Here is a 19053-nt window from a genome sequence, read left to right as displayed (position 1 = left end):
TCAAGTTTATGTTGCTTAAGCTAACAATTTCATGGCCTTCCTCTTCAGGATATGCTGTCTGCTCAAAGAAATCATGCTATAAGGATTAAGAAACTTCCGAAGGGCACTGTTTCATTCCGTACCCAGTCAGATCATCGTTTTGTGGGCACTATAGAAAAGGAAGCCACTTCTGCCAAATCCACTAGTCCAAGTAAAGGAGGCAAAGAGAAGGTGATGTTCTTCTCCCCCCCCCCCGCATAAAATAATAATTTGCTGAAAACGTCATAGATGAGACAGCATTAGCTGAATAAATATATTCTCTGTCTGAGGAAGAGCATCGTTTAGCACTTGTTTTTCACCTTGTATACTTAGTCTATTGCATCTAAAGTCTTCAAATTGTCAGTTATTCAGCTAGAGAAAAGGAGGTGTCTGAGTCATGGAACCTTTCTGGGATTTCAGACCAGGTTGTCTAAAGGGCACATAAACTACTTGCAGACATCTTAGCACCTGGGCTAGTGGTGAATCTATTCCCATGGCCATTATCCATGCAAAAATTTAAGCATAAGATCCCACTTTGTTTAAATGTCCCTCAAGTCACAGTGCATCTAATGAGTTATTTGATTTAAAGCTCTCTGTCCATGATATACTGGGACCCAGGACGTTTGTGATTACACTTGTATAAGAATGCTAACCTTAATACACACAAAAATAAAATTAGCTTGCTTATGAATGCATACTATAATTACCAATATGGGCAATTGAGTGTTGATGAGAAAGCTCCAAATTCAGACAGGAAGAACCTCCAAAATAGTGGCTCTAAAGAAGCTTAAATATACACCTTGAGTTACAGCATAAATATGTGCCTTGGGTAATGTCATGTTGATGGTGCACCCAGAGTTTTTGCACTGCCAAGTAATCTTAACTCTTACTAGAGATCACTCAATTACAAGAGTGCAAAATTCAGCAATATGCTGTTTGATTGCAGGTGTACTTGAATTTATAACTTCACCCTGTCATAGGCCAAGAATAGACCACCCTGACTCTTAACTCATCTCTTTTTACATCTCCATAAGCCATTTTTTTTTAGTCTGGTAACTCTTTTTTTGGGGGGGGGAGTGCTTGTTTCCTGGATAGTTGCTAGCTAAATCTGTGAGCCAGGACAGTAGCCAACAGAACCGTGGGAGAACTAAAACATTGTGAGGCTTTCTTTCAAAGGTTTTAATAGTTAATGAGATTAGATTGAGGGTAAAGCCGGTCATGTTTAAGAAGTTCTCATGATAAGTCGTTCCTGGCCATGACTTGTCCAAGGACTGAAACACTTCCAACAGGATAATGGAAGTACAAATGTGTGTTACACCTTTAAGTTGCCTAGCTGAGTTGTAGAGTTACTATGTTCTTTTTGGCTATGAACTGAAATCTGCGCAAAATTTTAGGAATGCACTCCTTTTGCAGTGCACTCCTTTTTTTAACGGCAAGGCAAACATTTCATAGTACTGTTCAAAAGAAAGTATGTTTCTTTTAGTCATTTGGAATAAGAAAATACATTTTGCATTAAATTTCCTCTTTACAATTTTTGTTTAATTAGAATTTAATTAAAAAACCCACTGTTGTTCAAAAAAAAAAATTAGGTAATCTATTTTACAGGTTGTAAATTACCTGGGAGGAAATACTACATTTTCTGTATAATTAGAAGAATGTAGGATATATTTGCTTCACTCGCTGTATAAAGTAGATTGTGTAAAAACTGGTAAATTCCATCACCTATGACACAACTCATGCCACTAATTGCTATATGCATACTACCAAACTACATTTGTTATGACTATCAGACTGCAGTCAGTTAAATAAAATGAATAGCTTCACTTTTTACACCCTTTTTTCCTTCTCCCCCTTTTAGGAAGCTGAAGAGGGAATAATTGCTTATGATGATTGCGGGGAGAAGCTGACCATTCCCTATCAGGCCAAGGATGTGGAAGGATCTACTTCTCCTCAAATAGGAGATAAGGCAATATAACTATACATAATGCTTGAGACATTTTCTTATAGTTTAGGAATATTGCTAGTTACCATAGTCAGGGCCTTCTTTGTTTCTCAGTTTTCACTATGTATATTATAATTAGCAATTTTCAGAATATGTATACTCCTTTTCACTATACATGGCTGTCAATGATTAGAAGGCAATGGTCTGACATGTCTCCCCTGTTCAGCAGTTAAAATAACTGACTATGAATATGTCAGCATCCTGTACCCCTAGAGTAAGATTTCTTTAAGGCTAGGTTTTGGTAATGTATTCAAATGAAATAGATAGAAAAGAGGGTCACTCATTGTGAAAAATGGTTATGAATCAGTATAAAAATCTCTTCTTCTTTCGGTAGAGACCAGACTGGCAAAACAGTTGGTCTCCCTTAACTGCTACCTAATAACTCCTTAATGGTATAACAGCTATTGGAAATTGGGCAGGTGTAGCAAGGGGACGTTCAGAAGAGGTCTAATGCTGCCATTGGCTCTTCTCACTTCAGAGGACAAACAATATGTATTGTTGAAGATGCATGCAATCTCTGAGCATTCTAGAAGGGATTCTACTTTTGTCACTCTTAAAATGTATGCTTTCTATGCAGGTTGAATTTACAGTTTGTGAAGTAAAGAGAACGGGATTGCAAACAGCTACATCTGTCAGAATGCTTGGTAGAAACTACAGTTCTAAAAGGCTTTTGGGATATGTGGCAACTCTGAAGGAAAACTTTGGTTTTATTGAAACAGCCAATCACGATAAGGAGATCTTCTTCCATTACAGGTAAGTGATTGCACTGAAGGCTTGCTACACATTATGCCAGACATGTATAGGCCAACCGAAGCAGCTTCTATGTGGTCCACACAGCAGTTCACGGGAGTCTCCACCCTACTGCTGGATGTTCCTAGTGGCTGCTGCCAATGATATGGAGATCCTCTATGCACTGAAGAGGATCTATGTGGTGAGCTCTTTTATATGTTATGAGTGGAGCTGGTACCACATGGAAGCTGTTTGTAATTTCGTTTAAACTTAGCCTGATGATTCTCAGAACTGCGGATCTCCTTTGGAGCGTGTGAGTTATGTTATAATCTTAAGAAAACGGAGCAAGAGCATTCAGTACAACAGGTTCCTGTTAGGTGCAGTTGCTGTCAGAACTGCATGCTATAGAGTTTCAAAGCTCATTACTATACAGACTAGATTTCTGAGGCAAAGATCATTCCTGTAGAGCCATTTCTAGCTGTGGTGGGAGTATGAAATACTGAAGCATTGCTCCAGTGCACAACTTGAAAGCAACTGATTTTAAGATCTCTAAACCAGATCAAGGAATTGGAAATCAGTCTTGAGGGAACAGGAATGTCTTCAAGGCATTCCTGTGTAAAATCATACTTCAATAGGTTGCAGTATTTATGTAGACTTCAGAAGCAGTTAAATATGCATGCTATCTGAGAAAACACTAGTCATGTAAATATCACCTTTTAAATGTGGGGTTGACTCCTACATTATGAGTTAGCCCTGATTTATACACATATAGCAGATAATGCAAATGGTCAGCTCATGTGAACAGTCTAATGTGGGAAACAAAAACTCATGGAAGATGCAGATGCAGCTTTATTTAACAGGGTTTTCTATGAATGTGATGTGGGGCTGCTTCATAAATTGGTTCTCTATTTAGTAATTGATTAGAGAAAGTTGGCTGCTTACAGTAGCCTGGTGGATGAGTCTTTCAAAAGAAATTCAGTTCTCAAGATTATTCTTGAATTTATATTGGAATGTAATTTGCTAAAATGTGAATGTCTTAACTGTTCACCTTCGTTGCTGGAGGGATGGCATTCTTGGTCACTTTTATGCATCCTCAAGATTTCTGTGTAACTGTTTGCAGTGAATTCTGTGATGATATCGATAGCCTGGAACTTGGAGACATGGTTGAATACAGCTTATCAAAAGGCAAAGGAAACAAAGTCAGTGCAGAGAAAGTGAACAAGACACATGCAGGTGAAACATATTTTCGGTTTCTGTTCATTTTATACATGACTTGTAACTGGCTAAAACCCATTCAGGGTTGCCATACTAATAAATGAAAAAATGAAAGCGATTGTATTTGGTGGTGACAATAATGTAAATGACTTACGACTCTTGATTTGAACTACATCATAGATCAGCAAAACTGATAACCCTGATAGATAGTGTTATCAACTCAGCTTATTTTACTAGTCTTTAAAATTGTTAGGTATCACTGTAACAAAAAAAACCCTTTGCTATCAACCTTCTACTTCTAAGAAATAAATTTTGTTAACTAAAGATTTTGGAAAGTTTTATTTTAAAAAATTGAAGAGTAATATGCAATGCAAAGAATGGAGAACTAAACTTTCTTGTAGCAACCAAGACCATAATTGCAATAAATTGGAGAACTGCACTACCCAGTTCTTAAGACTATTGGAATACACTGAAAAAGAGAACCCAAACTATATAATTCACTTTCAGGAACTGCATGCAGTAATACCTATCACTTTAGAATGTAGATGAAGTATTGGATATTTGAATGCCGCCCCCAGCATCAGTTTCCACATGCAGGGAGAACTTGGCATGAATAGTTTGATGATATATCCCTTTTGGATGGAAATGCCCTTTAGGAAGGGTAGCCGATACTGTGTTTTTATTTGGATAAATTGATACTGCTTGAACTCTTGAAGGCTTTCCCATGATATGTCATAATATCTATTTAAAAATCACTAATTTTCATAACCAAGTGTTATGGACCAGCTTGCTACCTAGGTTCCGGGATTTTCTATTGGGTGAAGGCTTTCTTGGATTGCCCAACATTTCCGACTCAAGAGATAAAAAACTACTCCTGATCACAGAAAATTTCATTGTGTTAATAATCCTTAGTTGAAATAGTGTAACTCCACTAAGCTCCATACACATGTTTCTTCATGAAAGTTTGTAATTTCTATTGTGGTTGATTGCTTTGCAGTGAACGGCATCACAGATGAAGCTGATCCAACTGTTTACACGGGTAAAGTAATTCGCCCTCTCAGGAGTGTAGATCCTACCCAGACTGAATACCAGGGAATGATTGAAATCATGGAGGATGGTGAGTAGTGTACATTAATTGTATCAATAGTGTGTTGTTCTAAATTATTATGTGGTTGGGTGACTTAATGGATGCCTTTCTGTTTAGAGATGTTTCTAAACAGTAGTTGTTGAACAGTAAACTAACAAAACATGACATTTAATTAGAACAGAAGCAGCTAACTTCAAATATCTTAATAACAGCACACCTTTTGCTTTGTACTCCCTTCCCTAGGAGAAATGAAAGGCGAGGTCTACCCTTTTGGAATTGTTGGCATGGCAAACAAGGGGGACTGTCTGCAAAAAGGAGAGACCGTGAAGTTCCAACTTTGTGTCCTTGGTCAAAATGGGCAAACAATGGCTTGTAACATTACATCTTTCCGTAGAGCCACTGTGGAATGTGTGAAAGATCAGGTCAGTAGATGGCTTTGATGTATGTAAGAGCTAACTCACTGGCTTAATAACTGGTATATTTCAAACTTTATCCCTGAAGCACACAGTTAAGTAGAATACAAAAAAAAAAAAAAAAATTGAGAAGAAAGTACACCTTCCAGTGTGGAAAACAGCCATATAGGCTGTATGTCAACCAGTCTGTTCTAGAACTGGTTGGAGAAGCAGTTTTCATGGAAAGCTTTCAGTACATGCTTCAAATATACTATATCTCTATTAACATAGCAATGCCAGCTGTAGCTGAGGCTTCCTAGATGTAGGTTGGATCATTCTGCATCCTACAGTGCAAAATTCAAACATTACTTTCAAATGGTAAAACATCTACTGTACAAACAGTACAAGTTATGCAGAGTCAATATAATGTATATAGAAACCATAGTCTCTGTTAAGCACCAGATTAATAGAGTCAACTTTTTGTATGAACTCCTGTACAAATATCTTGCATTGTATGTATCTGACCTTACTAAGTACATTATCTCTAAGGTCTGCAACACTGTGTCCCGGGGAGATTAAAAAAATCACCTCACTGAATTCTTAATGTTGATGCTCTTTATATATGATCTTCTCATCACTAAATCTTTGGACAAACAGGCCTATCTGTAAGGCAATGTAAATTGCTGATGGACATTTGATGCATGAAATTAACCCTACATTAGTAGATATCCAGGTATAGGTATCATGGATGTGAAGAATTGCACCTTTGGTTACATGTGCAATGTTGTTTATGTTGATTGGATGGCAGAGATGACATTTAGGTATGTTTAGAAGATATTGTGTGTTGTCATGAATTAGGTGAGATGTACGTGATCGCTGTAAGCAGTAGTTTCAAGTTAGCTGTTTCCCTAAGAACTTTAGAATATTTCCTTGTGTACAGTTTTTAACTGATTGTTCCACCTTGCTTTCACCAGGTCCACCTCAGCATCTGGCAAAGTAGGTTGTTGCCTGTGAAAGTAATAAGATTCTTCAAAGTTAGCTTCAAAGTGCCATCAAACTTTTTTTTCTTTATTATAAAAGATTAACATGGCTTTCATATATAAATGCACATGGAGGTTTTAACTGTTGTGAATTGCCTCAAGAGCTTCAGCTATTGAGCGGTATAGAACTATAATAAATTAATAAAATAACTTGTGTTGGTAATTTGAAAACACAGATGCAAGATTGTTGTGGAAGAGGTAATTCCACAGGATACACTTGAGAATTCAGGTTTTGCTGCTGCAATCAACATTTCTGTATTAACTTAATAAATCTAGTACAGTTCTGTGACAAAGCGTCTCTTAGTTGCAAGGAAAATCATTGTGCTTTATTTTTGAATATTCTGATTGCTTTGTAGCTAGAGAAGGAAAGTCCTTGCCTTTCACTTTTTTATATGGTTTATTTTCAGTCAATCAAGTTATTTGAACCTTGCTCATAGGAAGCTGCTTTACATTGAGTCAGAACATTGGTTTACCTAACCTAGTATTGTTGATACTGACTGGCAGCAGCTGTTCAGGGGTTCATGCAGGAGATTTTTTCCAGCCCTAAGTGGAAATGCCAGGGATTGAATCTGGGACCTTCAGCATGCAAAGCACATACTCTACTACTGAGCTATGGCCCCTGTTTTTAGGTCTCTTCATGGTTTAGTTTATATTTAGTATATTTATATACCACCGTTCTTCCTTCATGGATCTCAAGATGGCTGTACATATTTTCTCCTCATGGTTTCCCATCCAGATACTGATTAAATTGAGTCCTGCCTAGCTTCAGCAAGGTTGCTGTACCATGTGCCTTCAGACTATACTTATTCTTCTTGATTTTGTGCTTTAGGGTGCTTTTCAGTACTGAAAGGAAAATATTGTAATTGTATACACACTCTAGAACAAGGATTAGGAGATGGTAGGTCTCTGGATGATTTGCAATAAATCACAATGGATTTTTGACTCCTAAATGTTTAGCAATTACAGCAACAGAATGACTCCTTCCCACCATCTAAATTATACTGCTAAGATGAAGGAAGCTTAGGGTAGCCAGAACTGGATTTTTGGATGGAAGAATTGTGACCTTCATTCATTTCTGGTACACAAAACAAATAATTTACTCCTGAGGCTGTCTTTTTCAGCAGGCTCCAAGTGGTGGATCTCAGGGTACTAGTAAAAGAAAACACCACAAAGTAGATCTGCAAACCTAAAGTCTGTCCACCTCTGTTCTAGAACATCAGTATTAAGGTTCTCTTGCACAGATGAAAGGTTAGCTAGGTTTCTGAGGCCTTGTATTTGATCTGTACGCAAGTGAATTAGCTGAACTTGTCACTTTCATTTGGTTGTAAAAGAAAGGTTGGAGTTCCTGTGCTGGTAGGAGCCAATGATGTGGAGGTATGAAACCGCCACTGTGTTCTAAATAGTTTTTTTAGTCTTGTTAGACAGGTCTAAAACGTTTTCCAAAACTTGAGGGTTATACATTTTTGTGTTCTAATGTCAGGTAAGGTTTTAGTATTCTAAATAGTGTACTGTGTAATAAATAAACAATTTTGGCCCTACCTGTAGAAAAATGGGATTGCTTGAAGTGTACTGTGCTGATAAGACAATTTTCATTCCTCTTTCAGTTTGGTTTCATAAATTATGAAGTAGGTGACAGCAAAAAGCTCTTTTTTCACGTGAAAGAAGTTCAGGATGGTGTGGAACTGCAGGCTGGTGATGAAGTAGAATTTTCAGTCATCCTCAATCAACGCACAGGGAAATGCAGTGCCTGTAATGTGTGGCGTGTTAGGTAAGGAAATGATATTACTTGGCCACATCGTTGCTCTTTCTGATCTAATTCTTCATAGGGAAATGTCAGCTGTCCTTGAGCTGACTTAACTAGAATTGTGTTATAAAGCCACTGATTAGAACTCTTCATCTTTTGTGTTCTGTTTAAACTTGAAAGCTAAGTATGTAGCAGCAGCAGAACATTGGCCTGCTGTTTTGGGCGTGGTTTCTGTAAGCCTTTGTTTCAAGAGGGGAACCTGTTAGGTTGAAAGTGGCATGCAAGTTTCTACTGCTTTCAGTCAGCTGGGGACCATGCACACATGGTCATGCAAAGAAAACATGCCCTTTCCATGTGCCACTGGCCAAAGCATGTAAATGGCAGAGCTTGCAGTCCACATGCTGAACAAGTTATGTACCTTTGGTTTATTCTATTCACTGGGACGGCAACATTAGCTTACTCCTATTAATGGAGTGAACAGTTCAGTATTTAGTGTGTTTAGGATATAAAGGCATCATAATGCCCTATAACACTGAATGTAGGTCTATCAGTTTGGCTGCGAAATGTAGTCACCCACAGACAAAGTTGGTCTGGCTGTGCTTAGTGGCTTCCAAGACTTCTAGAAAGCTGGAGGGTAACAGTTGAAAAGAAAAAAGAAAGAAAAGGAGGCCAGGGAGAAGACAGGAAGATGGAATTGGCCTGAAGGGTTGGACAATGGAGATACAGTGCAATATTTTATTGCAGGGTCTCCAGTTGCTCCTTCTAATACTGAACTCATTCTCCCAAGACATGTAGAAATATATCAATTTGTAAATTAAGAGAAAATAGAATAAAACAAAACCAGCCCAATGAAAACTGAGAATGGCCTCCTGGAGTCATAAAAGTGTTTGAAGACAGTTGAGCATCAGTTTGGTGGGGGGAGTGAACTAGCCATGTCAAGCCCCTAACAGCTTCAAATAGCCCAGAAGCTTAGGGCGGAGGTGGGGAACTGCTTAGTCCCTCGGGCTGGATTTCTCTCCACTTTACCCCACCCCCGGAAGTGGGGGGCAGATGACATCATGGACTGGGCTCTGCCTCATACCTCTAGAGTTTTTCCATGCAAAGAAAGGCAGGGGTGATGGCTCTTCAGACTCTACCTCCTGCTTTTTAACAATAAAGCACTGTGTTTGTGGCTGTGCTATTTAGCACTTCGTTGTTCCGAACCCACCAGCCTGAGTCTTGGCAAAACGTCTCTTCCAGACTGGTATCGGGGACTTAGAAAACACTGTAACATTTTGTTGTGGGTCCCCACTTAATTAACACCACTTTTTAAAATGATCTGATATAGATCTTGTTTTGTGATAACCGTTTTTATTCACTCAGTGTATTTTTTTCTCAGTCAGGGTTGTTGCTTTTGTGTTCATTTATACTCTTAGATTCTTCAAATTGAAGTGTTGTTTTTTTCATGAAATGCTTTCATCAATCTGCCCCCCTTCCACAAATTATTTTTAATAAACTGTTCATAATCTATTTTTGCATCCATTCCCTTTCAGGAGTGCTGTCTCAATTTTACCTATTTTCTGTTTGAAAATACTCTTATGAATCTCATTAATAAATCCTTTTAATCCTTACCTCAAATACTTTGTTCACGTTCTTACCGGTGATTATAAGATACATTGCTTGAATGGAATTTTATTTTGGGTGGGTGGGTCAGATGGTGCCCCCTTTGCTGCTTTGCCTTTCTCTTTTTCTTTTCTGCAGACTGCTATGTTTAAATACTTTTTTTTTTTTTTGGCAATATCTGTAACAATTTTATGTTTTAAATGTATTAATTACTTTAGTAGTTACTGTTTGTATATCCTGTCCTGTCATTTCCCAAACTCTTTCCATTCTCCATTTTTGGGGAGATCTTCAAAACACTATTGTTGGTTTATTGTTTTTAATTGCTATTTTATTGTGATTATGTTTTTATTGCTTTTAATTTTTTAACTTTTTATGTATTTTATTATTGTAAGCCGCCTTGTGAGGACTTTTGACTTGAAAAGCAGCCAAGAAATGTTTTAAATTAAATAAATAGTAGGTTGCATCCAGATGTTCATTGTGTTCAGACAACACTTAAGTCCACGGAGTATGAATAGTCCACTCCATGGATTACTATTTCCGTGCCACACTTGGGCGACACGGAAGTAGTGCTACATGGAGTAGAGTAGTCACATTCCATTGAGTAGTCGAGTGACACTGGAGGCGGTGTATGGATCCATCCTCACATCAGGAGGCAGGATTCCTTTGCCGCTGCTTCTTTCTCCAGGGACAGAGTATCTTTCACAGTGGCTGTCACTGGAGAAGAAGTGGCAGTGGAGGAATCCCATCTCCTGACAGGAAGTAGAACCAATGCACCCTCATTCGGGCAGGCGCATCGCCTCCCCTGTCATTGGAGGCATTGTGCCTGCTGGTTCTCACTGTGGCGGCTGCGCAGGGACAGGCGATGGGGCCATCGCTTTTTGCTGACATGGTGGATTGATCTTGTGCCCTGACACACAAGGAGACCGTTCTGCAATTTCTTGTTTCTGCAGAGGCCACGCATGGAGTAACACATGCCACAGCTGTCACAGAAGCAAGAGGCTGCAGAACAGTTTCTTCACATGTTAGTGCATGAGATCGATCTGCTGACGAAGGATGCGTGCTGAGCAATGTCATCCCTGTCAAGTGATCACATGGCTCCACACTTATTCATCCTTCCCTGTCAGGGCCATAGCAACAGAGAAGTGGGTGGCTATATCAACACTGCCTCCTTCCCTGTTGCCCTGGCCCTGACGTGGAAGGAGGGGCACCATGCCGGTGCAAGGCTCTATCCTGCAGCTGTCACGAGCAGGGCATCCTTATGCATCCTGTCCCCGTTCATCAGAAGAGAAGGGGAACTGGATGCTTGCGCGTCTGATTCCCCTTCTGTTCTGGAGAATGGGGATGAGACACGCAAGGATCTGTCCTGCTTGTGACAGCTGCACGACAGAGCTTTCGCCCCACACTAATATTGGCAGAGGGATTTCTCTTGAGGTTTGATGTTACACATCCAGCCGCGGGAGACATCCCTCACCTCCCGCCCTGCAATCCATTTGGGGATCAGCTCGAGGGGATGGAACAAGCTCCTTCCATTCACTCGAGCCAATCTTCAGATGGATCGCAGGGCGGGAGCAAGGGACATGCACATCCCTGGGAACACATGGGGCCTTGTGATCGGTGGCATCCCATGCACGGATGGCATATGCCTATCCCAGGAAGTGCATGGGGAGCCCCCAATCGCTCCAAGGGATGGCATGATTGGCGCTTCCCGGGATGGGATTATTTCTCATGCCAATAGAGGTGCGCTGGGCAAGAGCAGCAGGAGTTTCTGCTGCTCTTGCCTTGCGACTCCATGAACACGGGAAATAATCAACAAGAGTCCGCCACACAACACTATAAGCAATGGTTGTGCAGATAAACAACTCCTCACACTGTTTATTTCAGTTTGTTATTTCTGGAAAATAATTAACTGTGGTGTGGTTTTACCCCGACAGATGACACATTAGTCAATGGGGGGCTATTTAAGCAATGGTTGCTTAAATACTCCACCGTTGACTGACGTGTTGTCAGAACTGACCTGTTACGTGAATAGATGGCTACTTATGCAACGTGGCTTTCCCATTCCCTCATCCCTCCTGCACCCCCATAGCTTTTTCTAGGGATCTGCGGACTCTTGAGAAAGGCCTGCAATGGGAAGGGAGAATAGAAGAAATTGGGCAGAGGGAGCTTACATGAATAAACATCCTGCTCAGGATTGCATTGGGTAGAATGCGGTGGGAAAGCCATGTTGCCAAGTAGCCTTTTGCTTGTTTAACATTTGAATATAACCCATTTTCTGCATAGTTTTCATTTAAACAAAAAACAAAAAAAAACCTCTTCTTCTGTTAATTGTATTGTCTTTTTAGAGAACCCAACATCAAAACTATCTTTTGTCATGGTAGGATGCTAATTTCCATTTAAAACTAAATTTTACAATCATTCTCGGGAGGAAATATTAAAAGCCCCTGTGAATGCTTTTATAGTAAGAAGTAGGCTGTCTGTCTGTCTCTCTCTCATATGTTCAAGTCATGTGCATTTGCTGGTTTCTGTTAACAGTGAAGGTGCTAAGGCCGTAGCTGCTCCACGTCCTGATAGACTTGTTAATCGTTTAAAGAGCATTACTTTGGATGATGCCAGTGCTCCTCGTCTAACTGTTCTTCGTCAGCCAAGGGGACCGGATAATTCAAAGGTATGTTGTATGAGATTTGTCCAGTGTGTACCTATAACATTGGGAGTTCAGCTTCTGTGATAGACCTAAGCAGAAGCCAAAATAGTCTTACCATATTCTCTGTTATAATCTCTAATAAATGTTAGTCAGCTGATCCTCAGCAACAGGGTCTGATAGAGAAACATCAGAATAGTGTTGAAACTCAATTCTCCCCAAGGCAGTCATTACCTTGGATGCTTTTCAGAGCTGATTTGTGGTAATGCGTTTTTTGTGTGCGCTTAGAGGTACAGAAACTGACATAGGGGCAATTTAGAAAGGCTGTTCAAGAAGCAGTTACTAATAACTAATTGCCCAACCATGATCAGCATGAAGCAATACACCAAGTAGGATCTGCAAACAAGAAGAGTTGTGCGAAACATTTTAATCTGTTTCTAGCTAATTGTTGAAAAGCAATGTCTCAACTCCACTAAAGTTCTCTAGTGCAAAAGCAACCAGTGGCAGCAGAAAAGTCAAAGACGACAAAGACAATGAGCCAGCTTACACGATTGCAGGGTAGCTAATAAGGCACCGTGGCTTGCTAAGCACCCTGTGCATACCAGGGAGATTAGCATAATTCCCCTCAGCTGTGTGGCTTCCTGTGTTATGTGAACCTGGACAAGAGTGACTTGTTGCCATAGTTAAGCCATCCAGAACCCATAGACTGTTATAGGGCTCTGGTCTGGCTTATCAATCACGGCAGCAAGACACCCTAGCCAGGTTTGCACGACATGGTAAGCTGCGCTGCTGAGAGTAATTATGGCAGCAAGGTGCGAGAAATAAGCCACAACGGCTTATTTCTCCTGCCATGAGTGCATAAACAGGCCCAGAGTAGGAAGTTTTAGACATGGATGTGATTTTTAGCAAGGGCAGTCAGTGAAGTGCAGGGGGTGGAAGCAGTTTTTCAGAGGTTAAGAATAGAATTGAAGGAGAAAGCCGTGAGTAAGCACAATGCTCATGAGCTTAAAGGAAAAAGAAGCATGCAAGCTGGCAGTTAGAAATTAGCCTCAAGGGAGATTTTTTTGAGAAGGTAGCATGTTTGAACAGGTTGGAAAGGGGTACAGGAGACAGGTGGTAACCCAAGACTGAATAGCGTCAAGGGTACATGTGGCAGGTTGGGTGTGGACAGATAAATGGCAGCAGCAGAAAAGGGTAAGAATTTAAAGTGAGTTTACTTACAAAACAATTTGTGACCCTGCCTATAGCTCTCTTCTCTTTTTTTAGTGTTAATTCATAATGTTATATTCCAATTTAAACTTACAATGTTTTGTGTGTGTTTTTCTTTCTTTTTTGCCATTTACAGGGATTTGGTACAGAGAGAAAGATTCGTCAAGCTGGTGTTATCGACTAACTGGTCTCAAAGCAAATAACTATTTAGGAGCAAGTGGTGGGGTCTGGTGAAGGGTACTGAATATCCCCATATTCATCCCTTCCAAATTCTAAGGAGCTATTACACCAGTTTTAACACCTTCCTCATGTTATGTTTAAAAATAAATTTATGAAACAGTTTTAAAATATGCACAGTTGCATCCTGGAGAACCTAAGGTGGCGCCTTATAGTATCACGTTTTAGAAGCTTTTTGAATGGTGCATTTAACGCAACTGGTAACTGCAAATCTACTTTGCCTCTTTAAGTAAACATTATAGACAGTTCTACTCTGGTAGACCTTATGAAATTCTGCACTGAACAGATATATATATAGATATATACATATATTTTTCTTAATTCACTTCTGCCAAGGTGTTACTATGCCTTAGCTCTCAATTGCTTTACCCTCTCAAGGCAGGGAAGGTTAATGTCCTGTTCATTTTCCCTCCAGTTTTGAGGACCATATGAGGATGAATATACAAACTCTTTATATAGAATCCTGTATGAGTACTCAAACCAGTTCCTTAAGTTGATGGCCAAATGTTAAAATGTTTTTTTATCTCATTTAAACTCAAGTCCATATAGCAAGCAAAGTTATCTCCTAGATCTCATTGAAAGTATCTTCCAGAGTAGACTTATAGGTTTTTTGTAATTATCTGCAATTAGCATGCACAGTGCAGAATTTCATAAGGATAAGGTGTGCCATCAGTGTGATAACTTAAAGATATTTAAAACAATGCACAAATTTGCTGCTGCTTAGAACACTGCAGCTTCTAAACCCAGTTTATTTTACTGATTAAATTTTTTTTAAAAGTTGTGCCTGAAGTGAATACATTTTTTTTTTTTTTTTGCAGCCAGCACCCAGTGTACTGTAAAAGAATACTTAGGCTTTCCATAGCTGTATTGAGACTTTCATCAAGGTGAAATAGTTGATGTCTGTGTGCTTTTTTTTTTCTCCCTCCAGGCCCCTTCTCTCCCCCCCCCCCCAACTCCCTTCCTCAGCCACACTTTATCAAGCGAGCAAACTGAATGATTGGTCTAAGTATTACTTTAACCAAAAAGATCAGGAGTTATTTTCTTTGAATAGAGGGCAGTACTGTGTTTTTCCCATGTTACCTCTATTCACAATTTAGGGTTTTTCTTCTCTGGGAGATGCATTATCTTTGTAAAACAAACATTGCTTTCTCCAATTTTTCTGTTAATGGCGAAGAATGGAAATAGAATAAAGTTTTACTGATTTTGAAAAACTGCCTAAATCTTGTAACTCCTTCATTAAACTGTTTCTAGTCCAAAAATATACTTCACATGGTGAAGAACAGGCTTGGCCAACTTCTTTTCTCTTCGAGTCCATTCCAGACAACTAGTTCAAGGACCAGAATTGTCTTGCCACCTCATTTATGATCAAGCTCTATAACAGAAGTGTTGTGGCCTAGTCATAGAGGCTTTATTGGAACAGAGCACATATTCTCAGGTTGTATGAGGTTAAAAATTGGATGTGGGATGGTGTTTCCTTGGGCGCTCCCCCCTCCCTTCCCCAGTAGACTGGTGGTAGTCATTTCCTTTTCTGGAATGTTTATTAGATAGAAAGCAGTATTACAAAATGTATATAAAATATACACGGAAGCTCATTGTTGCTTTTCCTGAGGTGAAACAGGGAACATTTTTTTAAAATCACAACTTAATTAAAATTTGGTAGGGCCATTGGGGCCAATTGAAGTTGCTTTAAAACACTTCATCTCTAAAAATGCTTTGTTTCAACAATAACTAGTAAAATACCAGTCAAATTGGGTAGTTTCAAAGTTGAAATTAACATATGGGACATCTTAAAATTAATATGTAAACACTTTTGAGTGCCTTGTCTTAAAATGTAAACAATGTAAGGGGAATATGTGCTATTGACTTTCTATGTCCAATAAGAATAATTTCCAAATAAAACCTTGAATTGGTTTTAATATTTAGAGTTTTCCACATTGGGTTGGATCCTGACCTGTGCCTAGTAGAGTTCTACTGGAGGACGGAGTGCTGTTGTGATTTTCTTTAATGCCTCCTTTCCTGTACAATCCCCGGTGCCACCTCCCACACTTTCCAAAGGATTGGGGGACTCTCGAACAGCATGGGTGGAAGCTCTGGGTGATGAGGTGGGTAATCAGAGAAACATGCTGCCTTGCCCCCTTGTGTGGGAATCCTTGACTGGATCCCTGTTCCACAAGTGGAAGGAGCCCTCCTGTTAGTAGACAAACAAGTTTGGATACAGTCCCATTAATTGTCCTTTATTTATTTATTTTAAAAAAAACTCCTTTCAGTTTTGCTGTTGGAAAGACATTTGATATTCATACAATATGTAAAATTAGCAGTAATTTTTAGGCTTGCTTTATTAAATATGTCAAACATGCTAAATTAGATCCCAATCAATTTAGGGCATCAATGTTCTCTGACTTAAAATTTTCCAGAAAACCTTTTATCAGTGTGTAGAAATTACATGAAGGCTAGGATGGTAATCAAACCATATGCATCTGCAGACTAGCATCTTCAGTTTTTCTCCCTGCAACTATTTGCATGGCTGAACAAGCAAGCTCTAAAATTGGGTTGTCATTCATCTATGCAATTGGCTGCACTAGAAACTTTAAATACATCCAGCTGGGTGCAGAGTTCCTTGTGCATATCAACACAGGTTTCTAGGGGCCAATCTAGTTATGTGGTCTGTATACCATGCAGATTAGGTTCTTATGCTAAATGGAATGTCTGGGGGATAGAAGTGAAATCTGCCCTCTGCCCTGCTTCACTCCTTCCTACACTCCACTGCTTTAAGATGTTTTCTCCATGCCATGTATTTAGGGTTATAGAATTTCAGCCCTGTCAGTCAACATCTGGAAACAGCTTGGGACATGTGTTGCTGGAGAAACTCAGACTGCATATACTCCGTGGTGTATATGTTTTAAAATGTTCAATTCCATTTGAATAAAAGCAATTTCTGTCATCCGTTCCAATTAAAACATTGTCATTAAAGTAATTACAGAAAATGATGTACTTTTACATAGTTCAGGACATTAGATTTACATTTACTAAACAATTTAGGGTGCAATCCTATGGGATATATCCTTGGTATTTGTAAACCTCTGAATTTGGAGGCTTACGAGTATCCTATGCAGTGTGGGAGGCACCTTGCACCTCCTGCTCTGCATTTAAGCTAGATGAGTGTTTTCACCTGTCTAGCAGAGGCTTTGGGGAGCGAAAGGAAAGGAGGCTGGGGCGGCCATAGGATTTCTCATATGGCTGCTGCCTCAGTCTCCTCCCCTTCCCACCCCCAGGAGCCTCCTTTTCTGCATCTCTGTACTCTAGTTTCAGAACCCAGAGAGGTAACTACAGACAGCTGTGTTGATCCATGAGGAGCAGGCAGTGGGGATCCAAAAAACAATATGGTATACTTTTATTAGATCAATCAAAATGTCTTTGGAATGGCTGTTAAACCTGGCTTGTGGGAGGGGCGTGTGTGAGTTGAGCATGATGTGCCTGTCCTCAAATTTTGCTGCTTGCAACTGGAAGAACGCAGGTAATAAGATGTCTGTCTAAATAGTAATAATAACAAATCCTATAATGAAATAAAAAGTTTTGTGGCATTTTAAAGACTAACAAATTTATCCTGGCCTAAGCTTTTGTGGGCACTGTCCACTTTACCAGAAGCGTGATGTGTTAACTTCAAATTTGGCAGATCACTATATACACATGTAAACTGTTGTCAGAGGGCATTGGAATACAAAAAAATTGAAGTGATCACAAAACACCAGAACAGATTTGTTATAAGTTGCCACAAGCCCCTTCTCGAACGTGTTATACTTGACATCTAAATATGCCAAAGGGATTATCGGAATTACCTCACTGATGTAAAAGCTCTTCCTAATGGGGTGTGGTGGGAATTAAAAATGTTTTTAGGAAGAGTATGAGCTTGCAGTGGTACCAGTGTGAAAAATAAGTGTTGAATGGCTTTCATAGTTGATAGAAAATTGTCATTGAAGATAGTAAACAAAAACACACAAAAAACACTACAATGTCAGTCTGTTGTGCATGTTTACAAGCAAATATAATCTGAAAATAGTGCTTCACCATGTTTAGGCTATTTGTAGCTACTTGTTTGTTTAGACAGCCTAAGAACAGAAGAGCCTTGGTCAAGGTCTATCTAGTCCAACACTGTGCCCCTCACCGTGGCCAACCAGATGCTTGCAGGAAGCCGAGGAGCAGGCATGATAGTAACTCCTTTGGTGTTTTGCCCAATTGATACAGTGGCATGTTCTCTATCCTATTTTCCGTTAATCTATTATGGTTAATGGCTCTCAATAGTCCTGTTCTTCATGAATTTATGTAAACTCTAAAAAAAACCTGTAAAGCAATTTAAGCTAGTGACTATTACCTTATTTTGTGGCAAATCCCTTAATTATGCATTTTGATAGCTGTCTTGAATCTACTGTCTTATCAACCATGAATTCTAGTATAATAGGCCAAGACTCCCTTTTCGCTTTAACATCAGTATAATTTCATAAGCCACCTATGGATGGATATTGCATTTTGCTGCAATGGTGATTGGTTTCATACATGTCATTGTCCCTTAAGTAAATCAGCCATTTTATCAATTCTGTTTACCGAAGCTTGTATTTTCCCCTCAAATATTACCCTATTATTTTATTAACATTTCCCCTTCCCTCCCACGTGGGAGAGACTAATCATTTTTCAGTCTCTTGGCTGGAGCGTGCATCTAGCTGGATCAAGGGCAGGTTGAGAAAGAAAGTGAACAGTAGAGAACTTTCTCCGCAGTGGGAACAAGGAAGCGGAATTACAGCGAGGGTAGGGGTCGGGTGTCGTGTTATTGGCATAGGCGGAACTTGCATGAATATGGAGTAAATACTATAAAATGCATTAAGCGGGAGGGGGCAGCTTTCAAAAAGGCGTAGTACCCCTCGCACAAAAGGGGCTGCGAAGTATTTACAGCTTAGTAGAAAAACCCATGCTTTACACGAGCTTTCTTCCTCCAGAGATGTTGGACTACAACTCCCACTATTCCCCTGCCATCCATGCTAGCTGGGAGTCCAACTTATCTGGGAGGCACCAGGTAGGGGGAGAAGGCTGGGATAAAGTAATGAAAAGCTGCCCCGTGTTCTCTCCCCTAGTCTCGCCACACTGAAGC

At 39.7% G+C, this 19053-nt stretch overlaps 1 protein-coding gene across 7 annotated transcripts in view; it reads left to right on the top strand.

The window, feature by feature from the left end:
* CSDE1 (cold shock domain containing E1) overlaps positions 1–15124 on the top strand; it is a 33617-nt gene extending 18493 nt beyond the window's left edge. For all 7 annotated transcript variants that reach the window (XM_063143641.1, XM_063143649.1, XM_063143633.1 and 4 more), the window contains 9 exons: positions 49–210; positions 1877–1984; positions 2598–2773; positions 3870–3982; positions 4962–5081; positions 5295–5473; positions 8088–8251; positions 12362–12494; positions 13813–15124. In XM_063143641.1, coding sequence (XP_062999711.1) covers positions 49–210; positions 1877–1984; positions 2598–2773; positions 3870–3982; positions 4962–5081; positions 5295–5473; positions 8088–8251; positions 12362–12494; positions 13813–13860 — 1203 coding nt within the window. In that variant the 3' untranslated portion in view covers positions 13861–15124. The remainder of the gene's footprint in view (positions 1–48; positions 211–1876; positions 1985–2597; positions 2774–3869; positions 3983–4961; positions 5082–5294; positions 5474–8087; positions 8252–12361; positions 12495–13812) is intronic.
* The last annotated feature ends 3929 nt before the right edge of the window (positions 15125–19053 follow it).

The sequence above is a fragment of the Elgaria multicarinata genome, chromosome 1, assembly GCF_023053635.1.
Source record: "Elgaria multicarinata webbii isolate HBS135686 ecotype San Diego chromosome 1, rElgMul1.1.pri, whole genome shotgun sequence".
Classification (NCBI taxonomy): Eukaryota; Metazoa; Chordata; class Lepidosauria; order Squamata; family Anguidae; genus Elgaria; species Elgaria multicarinata.
The sequence above is the reverse complement of the archived record's forward strand: the minus strand, read 5'-3'. Positions and strand labels throughout refer to the sequence as shown.